Source organism: Mastigoproctus giganteus, chromosome 5, assembly GCF_048544385.1.
Source record: "Mastigoproctus giganteus isolate SK-2022 chromosome 5, ASM4854438v1, whole genome shotgun sequence".
Lineage (NCBI taxonomy): Eukaryota > Metazoa > Arthropoda > Arachnida > Uropygi > Thelyphonidae > Mastigoproctus > Mastigoproctus giganteus.
Window position 1 is genome coordinate 206,562,092 of NC_143579.1, and position 21,728 is coordinate 206,583,819.

Below are 21,728 nucleotides of genomic sequence, written 5' to 3' on the forward strand. Positions count from 1 at the left end.
CATAAAGGACCTTTGATGTCAGTGGGGCTTCGAAAACTAAAAAAGAAATTTGAAGCAACCAGGCAGTTAGGTGTAATTCCAGGCAGGGGATGAAGTGGCAGTTGCAATGATCAGAATGTGAAACACTACCAATCAGTGCCAGAGGTGTGTCAAGAGATTTGAACCTTCCTTGGTCTACTGCACATAGAGTGCTTTGAATAATTTTACACTGGTTCCCATACAAGATTCATGTAGTGCAAGAACTAAAGACTTTGCTCTACGATTTCTGGCTCATATGGAACTTGACGATACGTGGGGTCAAATGATCTTGTGGTCTGATGAGGCATATTTCACTCTTCATGGGCTGTAAATGCACAAAACTGCCGAATATGGGGAAATTCTCATCCATCTGCTGTGCATGAAAGACCACTACAAAGTCCATATGTTACAGTATGGTGTGGATTCACAGCAGAGTTTATAATCGGACCATTTTTCTTGGAAGAGTCTACACCTCGTGGCTCCATAAGGTGTATGGTAACTAGTGCATGGTACTGCACTCTTCTAAGAGATCACATTATTCCCATTCTGCAAGAAAGGCAATGCCTGGAGACCATAATGTTCATGCAAAACTGTACCCCTCCCCACATTGGTTGACAAGTGAAGGAACTGCTCTGTTCAACATTCAGAAATGATCGCATCATTTCTAGAGACTTTCTGCAGTTCTGGCCAGCCCAATCAGCAGATCTCAATCACTGTGATTTCTGGCTTTGGGGTTACCTGAAAGACAGTTTACCATGGCGGCATATAGATGCTTGTCGATTTGAAACCAAGCATTAAACAGCATGTAGCCAATGTCCCCAATGAGATGCTACGTGAAACTGTGTCGCACGCAGTTCTCCATTTTCAGAATATCATCTCGAGTGAAGGAAAGCACATAGAACAATATCTGTAGATTTCTAAGTTCTGATATTAAAATCTAATCCTAAGTTAAGTATTCCAACTGTTTACAGTGCCATTTTCTCCCCTGATGGTGGAATTTTGAACTAATTTTTTTTTCTTCTACGAATCGCTTCCCCATACCATATATGAAATACCCACTGATTTTCACAGTGCTATCTCTAACCATTTTGACACTAGGGTCTCCTGAATAGGGGAACTTATTTTATAACCACTCAGTACATATATACACACACACATATGGGGTGTTGAGAATCATAGTGGTGTAAGTCAGTAATTTTATATATATGAGCTGTTCATATTTCCTGCCTTCTCTAGGTGTCCATTGTTTAATTTCATAGCAAAGTAAGTCAAAGTTGCAGTTCTAACAAAGATATGTCAGCACTTATTTTGGCACTTATATGTCAGCTATAGTTAACAATATGAGAAAAGGTTTAGAATCATAGTGAAGTAAGTCTGACTTATGCCATTCTGTTCCTAAACAGCGCTTGTATGATGGATATTATGTTTCTAGTTTGTATTGTTGTAGCAAGATGTCTTTTAAGTTGAAATCTCGATAAATGGAGGATTTTAAGTTGAAATCTCGAGAAATGGAGCACGTCAAGAGGCCAACCAAGTAGAAGAAGCATGCCAGGAAACTTCCTTCGGACCTAGAAAACGTAAAAGGAAAGAGTCAAAAAGAGTTGTAGCCAGAAGACGTTGCAATTCAGGTCAGGCATATGTGAACTCAAAAGGAACAAAAGTTGAGTGTAAGCAGTTTGAAAACTTAGATTGTGGTTGTAAAAAAATATGCATATAGTCCTTAACAGAAGAGGAAAGGAGAAAGCAATGTGATAGTTTTATATCCATGGATGATTTTTCTTGACAGAATGTATATTTATGCAGTCTTATACATCATGACCCTATAAAGCAAAAGTGGCCTCGGAAGAATGGCAGTCAGGGAGCAAAGCACTGTACAAATCTGTCTTGTATTCAAAAAGAAAATACCACGGTACATGTTTGTAAAAAATTCTTTCTCAACACGTGTATCTGATGGAAGAGTAGTAGTAGTAGTGGCATGTGATGCAAGAAAGCAAGTGTATGAGCTTATGCAGCATCAGCCAAAAAAAAAAAAAATCACACCATTCCCTCCAAATGCCTGTCCAGTTCCTCCTTAAATTTATTTAACCTATCAACTTCCACAACGACAGATGGAAGTTTGTTCCAGCAATTAACCACCCGCTGGCTAAAGGCAAATTTCCGCACATCTATTCTACATCTGTCTTTTCTTAATTTGAATTTATGCCCCCTTAGGTTCGTAATCTGAACAAGTGGAAGGATCCCATCAGAATTCAGCGTGCTCAACCCATTATACACCTCAATCAGATCACCGCGCAGGTGCCTAGTCTCCAGCCACTGCAATTTGCAGAACTTAAGCCTCTCTTGGTAAGAGGTTCCCTTCATTCCCCTCACCAATTCTGTTGCCCTTCTCTGTACACGCTCAAGCAAATCTACATCCTTCCTAAAATGAGGCCTCCAGACCTGTACGCAGTGCTCAAGGTATGGCCTGACCATTGCCTTATACAGAGGGACAATCACCTCCTTTTCCCTGCTAGCAAAATTCCTATATATCATTGACAAAACCCCATGACCTGCCCTGGCAGCCTGTCTGCATTGCTCAGAAAACTTCATATCTGACTGCACAATTACTCCCAGATCTTTTTCGTTTTCTACCACCTTAAGTGTAGTACTACACAGTTGGTACGTTTCTCTGGGGTTACTTCTACCCATATGCAGTACTTTGCATTTGTCAAGGTTAAACTTTAGTTGCCACTTCTTAGCCCATCTGCCCAAATTATCTAGATCCTGTTGCAGTAGCACACTGCCATTACTGTCATTAACAACCCTGCCAACCTTTGTATCATCTGCAAACTTTGACACTAAGTCTGATATACCTTCATCAGTATCATTGATAAATATACAAAACAACAGAGGACCCAACACCGAACCCTGTGGGACTCCACTAATAACATTAGTCCACGAAGAGCAGCACCCATTAATTACCACCCTCTGTCTTCTCCCACTCAACCATCCTTTTATCCATTGTAGCAACTTACCCTTAATACCATTCTGCTCCAATTTGTACAATAGTCTTCCATGCGCAGGCCCCGGGTGCCAAGCGTATTTCGAGGCCAAGCGATATTCTTGCGATTCATAAAGTGCTATTGATAAGTGACTGAAATTATATTTTAAGTTCACATTTCTTTTAACAGTCTTAATTTGAAAACAGTTCTATACTTGAAAAGTAACAAGTAAGTAGAACACAGAAAGGAAATACACCTTTCTTTACATTTTCCTCTATTTATATTAACTAATTAATTAACACTTCAACCGCTTGGCCTCCGAGCGGCACTGCCCCTGCCTCCCCGTGGCGGGGTCGGTAACCTGGGGGAAAAGTTATCCTCCAGGGCGAAAAGGAGTAACGATGGATATAAATGACTATCCACCACTAGAGCCTTCAAATTCAAGGCCAGATAAACCAAATGATGATGACCTGAACCAACCAAAGAGGCTTCGAAGAGAAGTGCAGTGCAATGAGATGCTAAACTTCCTTGTAATACATTCGCTCTCCAACCAGCCTGTCGGCAAATTATCACCATTTGTCATCCAAAGATTTTTGGAATCCATTGCTGGAACACCGAAAATGGTTAAACGACTGCAATCCGGAGACCTCCTAATCGAAATTGCCTCCTCAAAACATTCAGAGTGGCTGCTTAAAACAACAACTTTTGCTGGGCTACCGGTATCTATCACTCCCCACAATACGTTAAATTCATCAAAAGGTGTCATCACAGAGTGGGACCTGATTACAGTATCTGAAGCGGAATTAGTGCAGGAACTGGGCAATCAAAAAGTAATTAGTGCAAAACGTATAAAGACCAAAAAAGATGTAAATCTTGTTCCAACCCGATCCATAATTTTAACATTCAGCATCCCAGATTTACCATCCTCAGTAAAAGCTGGCTATTTAAACTGCCGAATACGTCCTTATATACCTAATCCCCTATGTTGCGTTAAATGCCAAAAATATGGACACTCGCAACAATGTAGAGGTGATGCCATTTATCCAATATGTGGTTCCAAGGAGCATACACAAACAGACTGTTCAGCCCCAAGTCCCATTTGCCCCAACTGCAAAGAAAGTCACTCAGCCTTTTCCAAATCTTGTGAAATGTGGAAAACGGGGAAGAAAATCCAAAAATATAAAATAGAGCACACAGTTACGTACCCCGAGCCATGCAGACAGGTTATGTCGACCATGCCCAGTCGTTCATATGCATCTCACACTCGAAGCTTTAATTCAACAGCAGCTCAAACAGATGTTTCAATACCTCCCAGCACATCTCTAGCTAACTGGGTTAAAAACACATTATCAAACTCTGTAAAAGACACACATCAAATTAAAATCAGTGAATCGACCAACACTCTAATTAGTATTCCAATTAAGACTCGGACAGTCCCGCATGACAAAGAAAAACTAAAAACTACTAAAAACAACAATAAACCTGAATCATCCACCAGTAGTACGGAAGTAGATGTAAACCCAGATCATGAAGAGCCATTACTAGAACTTCACGCAAACGACACTGTGGATACCGGACGCCCTACCTTCCCGAAAAAAGACCGAAAAAAATCCTCCTCAAACAAAAAACAGTCAGATGAATCATCCTCAACTAAACCAAAATGAACCACAGCATCTTACAATGGAATTGCAGAGGCTTTCGTTCCAACACAGATGATATTCAATACCTAATTAACCATTATTCTCCGGTTGCCTTTTGTTTACAGGAAACTTGCCTAACCACACAAATTTCTCCTTCGATAAAGAACTATTGCATTTATTGAAGAGATCGAAATACTGCTAATGCTGCCCATGGTGGTGTGGCAATCCTAGTAAATTCAAAGATCCCAACTAAACATATCCCACTCCAAACTGAAATAGAAGCTGTTGCTGTTCGTATAACTCTGCATGGTGCAATAACGCTAGTCTCAATCTACCTACCACCAAACTGTACTTACTCTTTAAAAGACCTCTTTATACAGATACCTCCACCTCTCTGTATATTAGGGGACTTTAACGGGCACCACCCATTATGGGGCTCTCCTAAATTGGATAGACGAGGCCGACTAATTGAAAGTTTTTTGGATGCACTAAATCTCACTATACTCAATACAGGTGCACCGACACACTTACAGCTCCCAGCAGGACACACCTCACGAATAGATCTCAATTTGTTCACCAGTACTAGTCCCAACCATAGAGTGGTATGTAATAAACGATCCCATGGGCAGTGACCACTTCCCAATAGTATGCAACTTCCTGAAAGCAAAGACTCCTTCAATTCAACCCTGCAGAAAGTGGAAATTTGTCCGAGCAGACTGGGCAAAATTTCAGTCATCAATCGACCTTGATGAGGAAAAAATCTGCCTCCAGCATATTTTATTGATAATGTGACAGATTACATCACGTCACATCTTCTAAATGTGGCTAAAGACACGATACCATTATCAAATCCCCCAGGCCGAAAGCATTATAATTACTGGTGGAATGACAAATGCACCACAGCAAAGAGAGCAAAAAATAAAGCCTGGAATTTGTTTCAGCAGTGCCCGAGCACAGTCAATCTTATTAATTATAAGAAATTAAGGGCAAAAGCACACTTCGTACAAAAGCAAGCAAAGAAAGAATCCTGGACCCGTTTTGCATCCAGTTTTCACAGAAATACTAATCCCAAAATAATATGGAAAAGAATTAGACAGCTGTCTGGTAAGTTTCCTACCATACCTTCTCCAATCCTTTCCTGGAATGGGAAAGATATATCTAATCCTGTAGATATAGCCAATGCTTTGGGCAATATTTTTGCAGAAATCTCAGCAACATCAGCCTATACTATCTCATTCCAAAAAATTAAAAACACTAAAGAAAAGCATGGTATTAATTTTGAAACTTCGAGCCTTCTCCCATATAATAAACCTCTGCAATATTCTGAACTGTTACATGTCATTAGAACAGCCCGCAATGGTGCTGCTGGACCAGATGGGATTTATTATGTCATGCTACAACATCTTAATGACAAAGCTTTGCGCCTCCTCCTAGTGTTTTACAATCGCATATTTTTAGAAAATGTTTTTCCAGCTTCCTGGCATCACTCTACAGTTTTGGCATTCCTGAAACCTGGAAAAGATCCATCCAACCCCTATAGCTATAGACCCATATCTCTCTCAAGCTGCCTCAGTAAAATCCTTGAGAAAATTATCCACAGAAGGCTCGTCTGGATCATTGAGTCAGAACAACTAATGAGCCATAGTCAATATGGCTCTCGTCAAAACAGGTCATGTATAAGTCAAAACAGGTCATCTTATGGTCAAGGCTGAATTTGCCACTCTTTTTGCTATTAGAATTGATTCCATCACCAAACAGCTTCCAAACACAATTGGGACTTATCTATATGCAGATGACCTTTCCATCTCCTGCCATTCCCAAAACATGAGATCTATTGAAAGACAGCTACAAATTTCACTAAAAAAAATACAATGGGCCAGCCTCAATGGCTACCAACTCTCTCAGCAGAAAACAACTGCAATCCATTTTTGCAGACAATGAAAACTTCATCCGGATCCTGAACTTCAAATTTCCAATGTCTCCATCCCAATTGCTACTAACATCAGATTTCTAGGATTAATCCTTGACCACAAATTAAATTTCCTAGATCATATTAAAAATGTACGGACTTCCTGTCTGAAAAGGTTAAACATACTCAGAGCTTTATCCGCCCGAACGTGGGGTGCAAATTGTACCTCACTTCTTCGGTTGCACAAGGCATTAATCAGATCCCATCTCGATTATGGTGCTCCAATCTATGATTCTGCCAGAAAGAGTGCATTACGCTGGCTTGATCCTATTCAACACAGTGCTTTGAGAATTGCAATTGGTGCGTTCAGAATGTTGCCAGCACATAGTCTCTACATTGAAGCTCACGAGCCCCCACTAACTTTACGCAGGAAAACACTGTTACTGAAATATGCTGTCAAGATACAAAGTTGTGCCTCTCATCCCTTTCAGTCATACCTTTTAAACCCACCGTTAGAAAACCTATACAGAAACAAACCCAGCATAGTTAAACCAGTTGGTCTTCGCCTACTTGAACTGGCGCAGGTTTGGAATATTTCCATCTGGAAAGTACAGCAGATACCAACCTTTACTCAACCACCATGGGCTCCTCCTCCTCTTCCAACATGTGACACTTACCTCTGCCAATGGAGAAAGAATACTTTGCAAGCAACAAATGTCAAACAAATTCATGATGTTTACATTCAAAGATATATTGATTTCTACCAAATTTATACAGATGGCTCTAAATCTAATTCAACTGTTGGAGCAGCTGCAGTGTTTCCAAATACAGTTGTATCAGTATGCCTTCCTCAGAATTTAGTATCTTTTCTGCTGAATTATATGCAATAAAACTTGCTTTAGAAAATCTCTATTCTGACTGTTCTTTAAAATCTGTTATTTATACTAATTCCCTCAGCTCAATCATGTTGCTAAGTAATACCGAAGATAAAGTTCACCCTGTTCTAGATGAAATCAGAAGCTTGTTACTACAAATCAAAAAACGCCACCAACTGGTCACTTTTTTTGGATTCCAGCCCATTCCGGTATTTTAGGCAATGAACTGGCTGATAAAGCTGCAAAAAATCCCACTACCTTAGATTTAACCAATATCCCTGTTCCAGCATCAGATTATGTACTAACCTTTCATGCTGCTTGCCTATCACAATGGACAGTACTCTGGCACTCTCAGACTAATAATAAACTCTTTCAGTTTAAACAAGATCCGAAAATTTGGCGTTCCAGTGTCCGTACATTGAGACGAGAAGAAGTAGTCCTTTCAAGGGCAAGAATAGGTCATACTCATCTGACACATCTTTATTTACTCACAGGAGGTGATCCACCACAGTGTACACATTGCTCTAACAATTTGACTGTTAGACATATTCTCATTGGCTGCCCCTACTATAAACAACACAGAGCTTCATCCTTGATCTCACTGATAAATAATCGTAAACCAATAACTCTTGAAAATCTCATTGGTGATAAGGCAAATATTTCTGAATTTTTTGACTTCCTCAAGCAAACTGGACTTTTTAATAATTTCTGATTTCAAATTTTCTTTTGATTTTATGGAAATTCCTCATCTCTTAAAATAATAAGTGAATAGGCACATTATAGCCATAGCAGCTTATGTGCCATTAAGCCTCCATAACAACAACAACTTCCATGCGCAACAGTGTCAAAAGCTTTCCTGAAATCCAAATATATGATATGAAAATTATTTTTTGCATCCAGTTCCTTTGTAACCACATCATAATATCCTATCAAATTTGTCAGACAAGACTTTCCCTTAACAAACCCATGCTGTGTCTGAATTATTGCTGCAGTCTTGTCTAGATGATTCTGCAATGCAAATTTTAACTAGTGACTCCATTATTTTACCCGGGTGACAAGAGCTTTAGAAAAAGTAAGGAAGGGGAAGTCTGCAGGAGAAGATTTAAGGGGTAAACATGTAGCGGCACAAAAGATAACTGACAAACAAAAACACTTACTTAAGGATCACATTAATATTTTCCCAGCATTTCAAAGTCATTACACTCGAAAAGATAATCCAAACAGGAAGTTCCTTAACCCTGACTTGAACATAAAAAAAAAATGTATATGTTTATTGTGAATGATGTGGGCAAAGAGAGACTGAACCTCTTAAAGAATATTACTATAGACATGTCTTCAACACAGAATTTAATCCTCCAAATGACTCAGGCTTTGGGCTCATTGAGCAGCTGGGAAAAAACAAGGTTATCTGTGTTCCAGATGGATGGTATAATATGAAATCTGTCAGAAGACAACTGTTTTCTCGTTGTAAAGATGAAACAAGATTACTTTTTTTGAAAATAGAAGCTCTTGAAAAAGGCATAACAAAACAGAAGAAGAATGTTGAAGGCGAAAATGTAAACTGATTGAAATTATAATGGCTCCATAATGAAAAAGGAAACCCCATTCATGATTTGATTTTCTACGAGTGTATATTGGATGAAGACATCCCTTTCAGGGAACTGAATGTCCAACCCAATAAGGAGGGTTGACCTAAGAGCTTGAAAAATACTGAACAAGAAAAGTTGTATGATGGTCCTAGAGTGCTGACTTTCTAAAGAAAAGAGACATGCTATACCGTCTCAAATATATCCCCCAGTTCACTATGACTTCTTGAAAGGTATTAAAAGCTCAAAAAAAATTGATGATCTAGGTCACTTATCTGACTATGAGAAAGAAGAAGAAGATGAAGCATAAACAGTTTGTGGTGACAGTGTTTTATGATTATAGAATTAGTGATTATGACTTTAATTCATTTTTTTTTAAAAAATGAGAACATCAACAAAAAGGAACTATAATTTTTTTTTATTTTGTGATCATATTTTACATTATAATTAAATTTATTATGTTCATCTTAGCCTTTTTATGATCATTCTGCAACAACTAAGACAATCTTAACTATTTTGAAAAAAAATTCCCAATGTGCCTATCGCTCAGGTTTTTTAAAATTTTGTTATAGTGTACTTTTTACAGGGAAAAAATATAATCTCTTCTGTATGAAATCATAGTTTTGATTACACAGTCATATCCTTACAGTAATTTACAATTTTAAAACAGGTAAGTTACTTAGAAACATAACGGTGTAAGTCAATTATATAAACACTGCTGACCAAAAAATTGAATATTAACAAAAATTGTCAAGCTTGTGTAAATTTTTAAAGTTTTTTTAACCTCCACAGTTCATTAAATTAAATTTTTTGAGTTTTTATTAATGCAAACACAAAACACCTTGTTCTCAAAAATGAGAATAGACTGACTTACACCACTATGAATCTCAACCCTCCATATATAAATGCAAATACTACATAGGTTTTATATTTATATTATGAATAATAATTCCTTGATAAAAATGTAAACTAAGAGGTCAAAATTCAGCTTTTTGACTTGAAAAATAAAGTAATAATATAAACAGTTTGTTTTCATAAAAACACAAAACTTGTTTTTAGAGAGTTTTATGCATCCATACATTGATACATATTTTTCCGTCATCCGGCCATCGCTGGTTTGGCCGTAGCTTTAATGTGGGCCTGACAATACTTTCATAATGAACAATACTGTATGGGTAAAAAAAAATTTTTTTTAATTTAAAAAAAAATTATTTTTTTTTTAATGAAAACCCCAAACACAAGAGGTATTAGAACCTATAGTACTTGGTACTGTGCTAGGGTTGGAGGTTGAAGACGAAAGAAGATATTTGTTGACATTGGACTTGAACTCCTGTAGACTGTAATTTTCAGGAAATACGTATGAAAGAAGGTTGTTCCAGAAAACAGCAGTTGAATGAATAAACAAGGAAGACGAAAAGTTGGTTCTGTGAGTTTGAAGTTGGACAGTAAATGGATGTTGGCTGGTGGCAGCACGTGTTCGGACTGTTTTGAAAGAGAGAGAGCGGGCATTGTAGAAGCCAATTGAGAAGACCAGCACCCATGGAAATATCTGTAGAAGAGGCGTGCAGCAGAAACAGTACATCTATGAGACAGCGAGTGAAGAGACTCTGTTAGAGACGAATCATTAATTAACCTAACAGCTCTCTTCTGAACAGAATCAAGAAGCCTGAGAGAGGTTTTGGGGGCACCACCCCAGATGTGGGGAAAATATTCCATGGTGGGGCGATGCGATTTGTACAGAGTGAACAGCTGTTTGGAAGAAAAGTAACGCCAAGAGCGAAAAAGAAAACCAAGTTTTTTAGATGCAGAGGAAGCAATATCTGTAATGTGCTTGTGCCAAGAGAGATTAGAAGTCAGGGTAATCCCCAAAAGAGATATATCATTTTTCCTAGAAATTGCAGTGTCACCAGAGATAAGCATAGGAGCAGAAGAATCCTTTTTTTTTGTGAGATATAAGACAAGACTGAGTTTTAGAAGGATTGAAATCAACTAAGTTGTTTTTGCACCACTGGAGAATTACCTGGAGATCGGCATTTAAGGAATTGGTAGCAGATATTCGAGAAGTTGAAGCTGATTGAGCAGGGCAAGGTTTCTCAAAATGGAAAGTGGAATGCAATGTGTTATCGTTGGCAAAACTATGGATAGGATTTCCAGTCAATGGAAGAAGGTCATTAATATACAAGAGGAAAAGAGTGAAGGAAAGAACTGAACCTTAGGAAAATTACTACTTTGTTTTTGAATAACAGGAGGACACCTAGAAGCATTAACCAGAGAAAGCAGTATATTTGAGGTCCATGTTTTTCTGATTTTATAATATGCTTTAATTTCCCCATGAACTGATCAGCAAACCACTTTGGAAAGATGGCACCAGATATCCATCCTGTTTTTTAATCAGACACCAGTGTACTGGGTAAGCAGATAAGAGGAAATTCCTTTAAGTGCTTTTGGATTTTCAGTATGGTATAGCAACATAAGCTTGAGCCTGTAGCCATAGTCAACAGTGGAATCTCCCCCTGCCCAATCCCAAGACATAATGTTGACTTAATCGTTGGCAGCTTTAAATCCTGGGATCATGATTTCTTTCTCAAGGTGTGTAATGGCATTCTCTTATCAAAAAAAAAAAAAAAAAAAAAAATAGTCAACCTTCTCTAAGTTAAACATCTGCTTAGCATTCTTCCTACTGTATTCTTCAATATATCAAGAAATTTCTATGCTTCAGTAACTGATTCTGCAACAAGTTCACATTGACATTGTGAACTTGTTGCAGAATCAGTTGAGCCATCCACTGCTTGTTATAAATTCAGCCCTAACTTCTTCAGGATATTCCTTTTTTCAAGTCTTAAAAAATGCTGACAGCTATTGTTTTTTTATATTCATAAAGATAACTGATAAATTCCTCTTGACTTAGCTAATAAAATTTCTCTGATTTGCAGTTTTGGTGAGTAATTTTTCTGTGGTTTGTATAATGGTAGGCTTTATGTGCCAAGACCTACTTGCACATCTGTATTTTAGCTTCTCTACATTTGAACATTGTTTATAGTGTTTTCATTAACCGTCATAAAAATAATGTAAATGCATGCATTCATTAATTTTCTTATACTGTTTGTTTACATCTAATTTCTATTCTAAATTTGTTTTCCTACTTTTCCTCGATTCAGCACTATTACATCCTAGAAAGTTTTTGTCCTTCACCACTCATTGTTATCAGCTACTTAAGTCACAAGTAAAAATGTGAGATAGCAAAAATGCTGGATACACATCTATGCTAGTGCACAGTGAAACACGAAAACTAATCAGATTTTTGCTGCACCCATACATGTTCACCATTATGAGAATTATATTAAAAAAAAAAAAAAAAAAAAAGAGATTTCGATCTTTGCAGTTTGCAACTGAGAGCATTGTTCGGAAGTTCACCTCATTTTTGAATCATGTTAAAACAAATGTATATTACTTTTTTTTGTTGTTCTTAGTCAGGTTTGTTAGTCAAATTGATACAATTAACAGTACAGACTGATTTCATTTGTCACACAATACCAAAGGTGCCTCCATGGGCAGGAGCAGCAGTATGTAGCACACGCTTCTTGATTAGACCGGGGTTCAAGTCCGTGACCACCAAATATGGAGGATGCGGAAAGGTCAGGGAATGACCACCGCATATCCCCGGAGCAATATGGCCTTAGTTGCTAATGCTCCTAAAAACCAAATAACAACGATAACAACACAATACCAAAGTGGGAGGTAGTATTGAGGAAGCTGCACACACACACACACACACACACACACACACACACACACACACTTTATTTACTGTTCTAGCAAATAACTTCACAGCCATTGATATACTGCTATATGCGTGGTAAAATTCATGGTAGTATTCTGACTTGAATAGAACTAAAATCACCCAACTCTCAGTACTGGTTCCCTTGGACTGGTTAATCAGTATCCCATATCAAGGGGGGGGGGGGAGCTCACAAAGGAAAGCAATCATAATAGCCTGATTGCAGCTTCTTTCACAGATGCTTGTTTTAAAGGAAAGGGATAGAATATTTATAATTAATCAGCTTAAGATGTCAAATTTCATTTAGATAACTTTTTACATTAGTTTGATAAATTTTATTATGTTTCAATATTAAACATTTTTTAACATAATTTTAGAATGCCCATAATTGGGAAGAACAAACTACAGAATCCTTATACAAGCCAAGGTAAATATTGTGTGTGCATGTGTGTTTATTTTTTAATCTTTGACTTTTGCTGTTTATTGAAAATGTTCACAAGGAACAGCCTGTTAGAATTTAATTTTATTGTAAATTTACTTAAATATAACAATTTACATTTTGGTTGCCTTCAAAGTAATCTCCACTTACATGCCTATCAATATCTGACATGCTTTAAATCACCTTTGAAAGTTGCTTGAGAAGGTCATTTAACATCATTATCATGGCTCTCTAGGTTACTGCTGTTGATGCAAAATGTGTTCCTTTTATTTGAGGTTTTGACAATTGAAATCAAACAAAACGGATTTTTCCACTTTTTTTTTTTTTTTTGTGTACAATACTATATATTGTACACAAAAATTTGTAAAATTAAATTAAATTAAATATAATGGAAGCTTCTAATAACCTACCAGGAGATTAAAAATCACCTGGAAGGTTAGTAAAAGCCAGGAAGAACTTAGGAAACCATTGATTACTGAATAATTCAATATTAAGAATCTGACTCGATAATAATAATAATAAAGAAAACACCTAAATATGAACCAAACAAATCCAAAAAAGAATATATAATGTAGGAGTCTGTTCATTGGGTCCTATCTTGTCACAATTACATGGCTTTGTTTGTTTGTTTTTTTAATACTAATGTATACCCAAGATATCCATCAAGAAAGATGGTTCTTTCTTGGATATTTTCTCAAAAATAATTATTTATGGGGCATAAATAAACCTGAAATAAGGTGGTGAAACCTGTCTTGCTGGAAAACCTGAAACTGAAAATGATCTTTAAATTGAGATGGGGGGGACTACATTATCATCATTGGGAGGGAGTGAAATAGACTGGATGAAGAAAAACAGTAAAAGCTTGAAAGTCATTAACAGTTCTGCATAATGCTGAATAAATCTTCTGAAATTCCTAATTTTTTTAATTCTGTAAAATTTTAGAGGATACCAAAGAAAATCTCGAGTAAGACTGTCTCTATTGCCTATCTATGAAAAGATTATAGGTGTAAATGTGTATGTGAAAAACCTATTGAGACAATTCATCACTTTTGTCAGTTTTTTCAACGTGCAAAAAAGTGCAAATCAGCCAGTGAATAAACTTGTACAGAAATCAGACATAATACATACTGGGCAATATGTCATGGCCTACTAGAGTACAGGCAGTGGCACGAAATCAAGATGGTGGCAAGAGTAGGCATTACTTGAAAGGCTCATATTAGCATTAGCATTAGTAGAGGCATTTGATGCAAGAAAGCAAGCTTATGCAGTATTATGCAGTAAATAAATAAAAAATAACCACTTCCACTTCACCCCTCTGTTCTTTCGAAATACCTGTCCAGCTGAGCCTTAAACTTATTTAGGCTATCAACTTCCACGACAAGGGATGGAAGTCTGTTCCACCTACTAACCACCCGCTGGCTAAAGGCAAATTTCCGCACATCTATCCTACATCTGTCTTTCCTCAATTTGAATTTATGCCCTCTCAGGTGATTATTCTGAGCAAGAGGAAGAATCCCATCAGCATTGAGCATGCTGAAACCATTCAAGGCTTTGTACACCTCTATCAGATCACCTCGCTGGTGCCTAGTCTCCAGACACTGTAATTCGCAAAACTTAAGCCTTTCTATGTAAGAGCACCCCTTTGTTCCATTCACTAATCTTGTTGCCCTTCTCTGTACTCGTTCCAACAGCTCTACATCCTTCTTGAAATGAGGCCTCCAGGCCTGTATACAGTACTCTAGGTTGGCCTGACCATTGCCTTATACAAGGGAATAATCACCTCCTTATCCCTGCTAGAAAAATTCCTATATATCATTGACAATACACCATGAGCTACTCTTGCAGCCCGTCTGCACTGCTCAGAGAACTTCATATCTGCCTGCACAACCACCCCCAGGTCCCTTTCATTCTCTACCACTGTCAGTGTAGTACCACAGAGTTGATACGTTGCTCTGGGGTTGCTGTTTCCCATATGTAGTACTTTACATTTGTCAATGTTAAACTTCATTTGCCACCTCTCAGCCCATCTGCTCAACCTTTCCAGATCCTGTTGCAGCAGCATAGTGTCAGTAGTGTCCTTGACAACTCTGCCAACCTTCGTATCGTCTGCAAACTTGGACATTAAGCTTGATATACCATCATAAATATCATTTATAAATACAGAAAACAATAAAGGGCCCAATACTGAACCCTGAGGGACTCCACTAATAACATTAGTCCACGATGAGCAGTGTCTATTGATTACCACTCTCTGTCTTCTCCCACTCACCCATCCCTTTATCCATAGCAGCAATTTGCCTCCAATGCCACACTGCTCCAATTTGTGCAGCAGTCTTCCATGTGCAACAGTATCAAAAGCCTTTCTAAGATCCAAGTATATAATATCAAAGTTATTCCCTGCATCCAGTTCTTTTGTGACTGCATCATAGTATCCAATCAAATTGGACAGGCAAGACTTCCCCTTAACAAAACCATGCTGTGTCCGAGCTGTAACTGAAGTCTTGTCTAGATGATCCTGCAGTGCTTCTTTAACCAGTGCCTCCATTAATTTTCCGGGAACAGAAGTTAAACTCACAGGTCTATAATTACTTGTGTCAGCCTTTGATCCTCCTTTGTGAATTGGGGTCACATTTGCACATCTCCAGTCCATGGGTACCTCCCCTGAGTCCAAGGAAGCTCTCATAATTATGGCTAAGGGTTTGCTTACTTCCTCTGCTGCCTCCTTTAATATAACTGGATAGATCCCATCCACCCCAGGTGCCTTTCTTGTGTTTATCTTCAACAATTTCTCCTCCACTTTACTCTCAGTTATTACAAGATTCTCTAGCTTACTGCTAGAGTTGAATACACCTCTGGCATTACCCTCGCTGAATAACTCCTCATGTGTGAATGTCGATGCAAAATATTCATTTAGTTTGTTAGCTACCTGAGCAGGATCATCAACAGTTGACCCATCGATATCAAGTGGACCAATCTGATTCATCCCCTTCCTTCTAGAGTTTACATAAGTAAAGAACTCTTTGCGGTTTTTCTTCGCATCCCTTGCCTTCTAGAGTTTACATAAGTAAAGAACTCTTTGCGGTTTTTCTTCGCATCCCTTGCCAAGGATTTCTCGTAATCTGCCTTCGCCTGCCTAACCTCCTTTGTAACTTGGTTACAGATCAACTTGTATCTATCATAGGCTTCTGTGTCACGTGTTAATTTGTATGTATCCCATGCATTTTTCTTCTCTGCCATATGTCTCATTAGTTCATCTGACATCCATTTAGGCCTAAATCTTGAACAATATTTCTTAGTTGGTATGTAAAGCCTAGTAGCTCACAAGATAAGTTCTTTGAATGCTTCCCATTTTGAATTTGCTGTTGGTAACATCATCAGTTGATCCCACTGTATAGAATTTAAATACTGTCTCAGTCCATCGTAGTCGCCTTTACAAAAGCAATACCCCTTCCCTTTACCCCTAATGGTAGTTACCTCTTTGAGTAAATCCCACTTCAGAACACTGATCACTGCCACCTAGTGGTTCATTTATCTGCAGATTCTTAATGCATGAACAATCACTACTGATAATCAAATCAAGAGTATTACTCCCTCTAGTTGCCTCCCTAACATGCTGATGTAGAAAACAATCATCCAATAAATCCACAAAAGCCTTGCTAGTGTGTGAGTGACCAGCCCCCCAAATTCCAGTCAATATCTGGGAAATTAAAATCCCCCATTATAAGACTCTCTGATTTACTGGCCCACTCTATTTCTCTGTACAGTTTCTTATTATACTCATCAGAGTCATTAGGCCTATAGCACACTCCTACTCTCAATTTTGATCTCCCAATGCTTATGTCACACCAAACTGACTCGACACCGCACTGTCCAGCGATGTCGACTGGCTTCACTTCCTTGGATTTTGTGTTTCTTAACTAATAGCATAACCCCTCCTACCTTCCTATCCTGTCTATCCTTTCTGTAGACATTGTACTCCCCAAATTCCAGTTCTGCATTCCTTATATCTGTTTGACACCACGTCTCTGAAATCCCAAACAATATCTGCCTTTGATGTTTTGAGCAATACCTCAAATTCATCAAATTTATTTACTAAACTCCTAGCATTGGTGTACACGCAAGTATACATGCACCTGCTCTTCCTCTTAGCCACCCTAACACAACCCATTTGTTTACTTGTACCCCCATGATTCCCAGCAGTCTCTGAAATATCCTGCATCTTATTTTCCAGGCTGCTGCTCATTCCAATAGAAGCAGTGCAAGAATCACTTTCTCCTCTGCCGGTGGCTACTGTTAATCTATTAGTCCTTGTATCCTCCCAAGCTACCAGTTTTTTGACCCACCTAACACTGCCTCGATAGCATCAGCAAATATTCTTGCACCCTTTCTATTTCAGTGTATCCCATCCCTGTAGAAGCAGTCTCTCCTGTTAACAAGTACAGACCAGTCTGAAAAAAATTCTACTCCTTGAGCCCTGCACAATCTTTCCAGGGCCGAATTGATCGACAGGGCTCTCATCATATACTCCCTCCTATCGTGTCTGGGCAGAATTGCAGACAATTTCAAATTCAACCCTAATTCACGGCTTTTTTTCATCAGTGACCTGTACTTGTTAAGTAATTCCGCCGGTCTCCTACTCTTAATATCATTAGTGCCAACGTGTACAACTATATCACCTTTTGTGCCCTTAAAAGATGATATCCGCTCTACAACGTCATCAACCTTTGCCCCTGGCAGACATACCCATATGGGATAAGGAATATTAAGACAATAAGATTTTGACGTTTTCAGTTTGCAATTAAAAAAGGATGCTCTTCTCCAAATTTTAAACTTTTCCAGATATGCTAAAGACAATAAAATGCTAATACATGAAGTACTCTTTTTTTTATATATATATACAAGGGGCATTCAATAAATTATCCACCTAAAGTACTTCCCATAGTTATATTTCAATGATTCATGATTTATCATGTTCCTACATATTTCAACTTGAATCATGTTAATTGTGAAACCACTATGTTTTTAGATTATGCTGCTGTAACAGAAAGAAGGAATTCACCTGTATCAAATAATGGATTTGCTGAAATTGGAGCATTGCTCAGTCATAGTTTCTCACCAAAGAAGGAAATGGGCCAAAGGCCATTCATGAAAGAATGGTGGCTGTGTATGGCAACAGTGCACCTTCAGAGTACCAGGTGAAATTCTTGTCAAAATAATTCAAGTGGGGTAGAGAGTGCATCGAAGATGATCCACGTCACAGGAAGGCCTGTGACAGCAACCACTCAGAAATGTGCCAAGCTGTGGAAACCCTTGTGTTGAATTACAGACATTTAAGTGTGCCCCAAATCTCTAGGGGATGGGAAATTATAGTTATAATTTCCCATCATATCTGAGGGAAATTATAACCATCCTCCACAAATGTTTGGAGCTGACTAAGGTTCAGTACAAGGTGGGTCCCCAGATTTCTGACTCCTGTGCAGAAGCAATTTAGAGTATAATCTTGTGAAGAGAATTTAGAGTGTTATGGAAGGAATCCTGAAACTTTCATCTCCAGAATTGGTACGAGTGATGAAACATGGGTTCATCACTGGGATCCTGAGACCAAGCAATCAATGGAATGCAATGCAATGGAAGCACAAGGGTTCACCCCCACCCAAAAAATTTTGGACAAAACCTTCAACTAGCAAGATTATGGCCACCATTTTTTTGGGATGCTGAGGGAATTTTGTAAATTCACTACTTGGAACACATGCAGACAGTCTCTGAGGAGTCATATGTATCCCTACTGTACAACCTAAGAGATGTCATAAAGGAAAAACTCCGTGGAAAACTTTCCAGAGGTGTGCTGCTTCTTCAGGATAATGCACCATTGCATAGGTCACATGCTGTTGCCACTGCTTTGAGCTGTGACTTTACAGAACTTACTCATCCATCTTACAGGCTGGATCTGGCCCCCAGTGACTATTTCCTGTTTTGACATCTCAAGAAAAACATACGTGGATGTCGCTTTGCTGATGAACTTAATGAACTGAAGTCTGCTGTTTCTGTGTTCTTCGATGGACAGGCAAAGAATTTTATTTGTCTGGTATTTCCTCATGAAATACCAGACAAATAAATATTTATCAAGTGTATTGAAAAAACTTGTTAAATTTTATTGTCACAAGTGTGTAACAATAAAATTTAACAAGTGTATTGAAGTTCAGGGGAGTTACATTGAAAAATAAAACAGATTTTTTTCCCCTATCTCATTTCCTTCATAGGTAGGTAGATAATTTATTGAATGCCCTTCATATATGTATATTTACATAAAGGGAAAAAATTCATTTGAATTAATAGCCACCAATAGATAAACGTAAACTTTCATTGTCACGATATTTCCACTTACTTTATAAACTTTGAATTGTGTAGTGCAGAATGAAATAATATGAAATCAGCTAAATAAACAGTTTTGATATCAAATCTTTTTATGGTGGTACCTGTTCAGAACTTAAAATATTTCAGCAAAATAGCAGAAATTTAGTCATAAAAATATAGCTTGTGCGGTGCTGACCGGGCTAGCCGGGTGGGTAAAGTGCCTGCCTGGCAACCCAAAGGTCGTGGGTTCAATTCCCGCCTCGGGCTTGGATCAAAGTACTGCAAAAACCCTTGGGAGGTGCATTATGGCCACAGAAGCCTATGTGCCAACAACTACCAAAAAAAAAAAAAAAAAAAATAGCTTGTGCATGTGCCATGATGCATAACAGTGTCATTCTTAAGCAGTCGACTGATGAGTGCCATGACTCTAAACATGAAATTAACCAACTACTCGTATTGAAACAGTAATGCTTGGCAAATTATTTTATTTGCTTGTGTTGATGTTAGTTTGTGTATGTAAATAAACTCCTTATAAAATTAAGATTTGTTCTCATTTACAGCTCTGCACAAATGTAAATGTTTGCAATGAATTCCAAACTTTTAATTTTCAACTGTTACTTATGAATTTTCAGAATGCTGGGGATGTCAGAATGTTGATTTTTTCAATATTCCAAAAAGTACGGCATACTGAACGAGTTCTCTCGCATTTAGGTGGCAGTGATAGTATTAAAGAACAATCGCTTAGATACAATATTGTAACTCATAATTTAAAATACAATGTGAACAGATTTAAACAAATTGCTTATTATATAATTTCAAAAGCAATTTCAAGATAAATATTAAACTAATGAAATTAATTTTCACCGTGTCATTGAATTTTGAGTTACTTGTATCTTTTTCATTCTTATTTATAATATAATGTAAATGTTTGTTAATATATGTTAATATAAATGTTAATATAATATAAATTTAGAAAAATTTGACATAGTACAAATTACATTTTTTATTCACTCATTTAATGAATGACCACATCTCAAGAGTGGTTGCTCTTCTTTGTAATGACATGTATCCCAGTTGCAATTTACAAATATGCATCAATGTTGATGCTGCAAACTGATTATTATGGTGAAGGAAATTATACTCATATTCAGGAGAAATAATTATTGGAAAAACTCTAACATATTATTGTTATTTTAACACTAAATCTGCATTTAAGGCCCAACTGTATTTTCAAATTTTTTCTTTTTCTAACTTATAAATATTAGCATTAGTAGAGGCATATGATGCAAGAAAGCAACTTATATAGCATCAGCCAGAAAAAGAAAAAAAAAGTTTTCCATTTCACCCATCCATTCACTCCAAATGTTTGTATAGTTCTTCCTTGAATTTATTTAAGCTGTCAACTTCCACAACAACAACAGATGGAAGTTTATTCCAGCAATCAACCACCCACTGGCTAAAGGCATATTTCCACACATCTATTCTACAACTGTCTTTCCTCAATTTGAATTTATATCCCCTTAAGCAATTAATCTGGGCAAGAGGAAGAATCTCATTAACATTGAGCTTGCTCAAACCGTTCAAAGCCTTATACACCTCAATCAGATCACCTCACTGGTGCTTAGTTTCCAGATGCTGCAATTTGCAGAACTTAAGCCTTTTTTCGTAAAAGCAACCTTTCGTTACCCTTCTCTGTACTCGTTCCAGCAGCTCTACATTCTTCCTAAAATGAGGCCTCCAGACCTGTACACAGTGCTCAAGGTTTGGCTGACCATTGCCTTATACAAGGGGATAATCACCTCCTTTTCCTTGCTAGAAAAATTCCTATATATCATTGATAAGACACCGCATGTTATAGATTATTAAAATTAGCATTTAGTATTTTTTCAGTCTTGGAAATCAGGAAAATTAAAACATTTACTTTGTTTAAGGTTAACCCAGTTATTTCTTTCTTTTTGATATGTGTACTGGATCAAACAATAAGTACAGTGCAGTTTTGTTATCATATGGACTTACAACTGCAGCATTGCAAGAAGTATGCTTTTGAAACTTTTTGAACATTGAGCTGTTAATTGCATTGTTATCTGTAACAACACTTTGATCACATGCAGTCCCAATTCACTTAAATTTCTTAAAAAATTAGCAGTA

General features: G+C 37.6%; 1 protein-coding gene across 1 annotated transcript in view; it reads left to right on the top strand.

Moving 5' to 3' along the window:
• Positions 1-21,728, top strand: part of LOC150086032 (DNA excision repair protein ERCC-6-like) — a 306,101-nt gene that overhangs the window by 266,039 nt on the left and 18,334 nt on the right. The window contains exon 17 of the mRNA XM_090374774.1: positions 13,165-13,214. Coding sequence (XP_090230900.1) covers positions 13,165-13,214 — 50 coding nt within the window. The remainder of the gene's footprint in view (positions 1-13,164; positions 13,215-21,728) is intronic.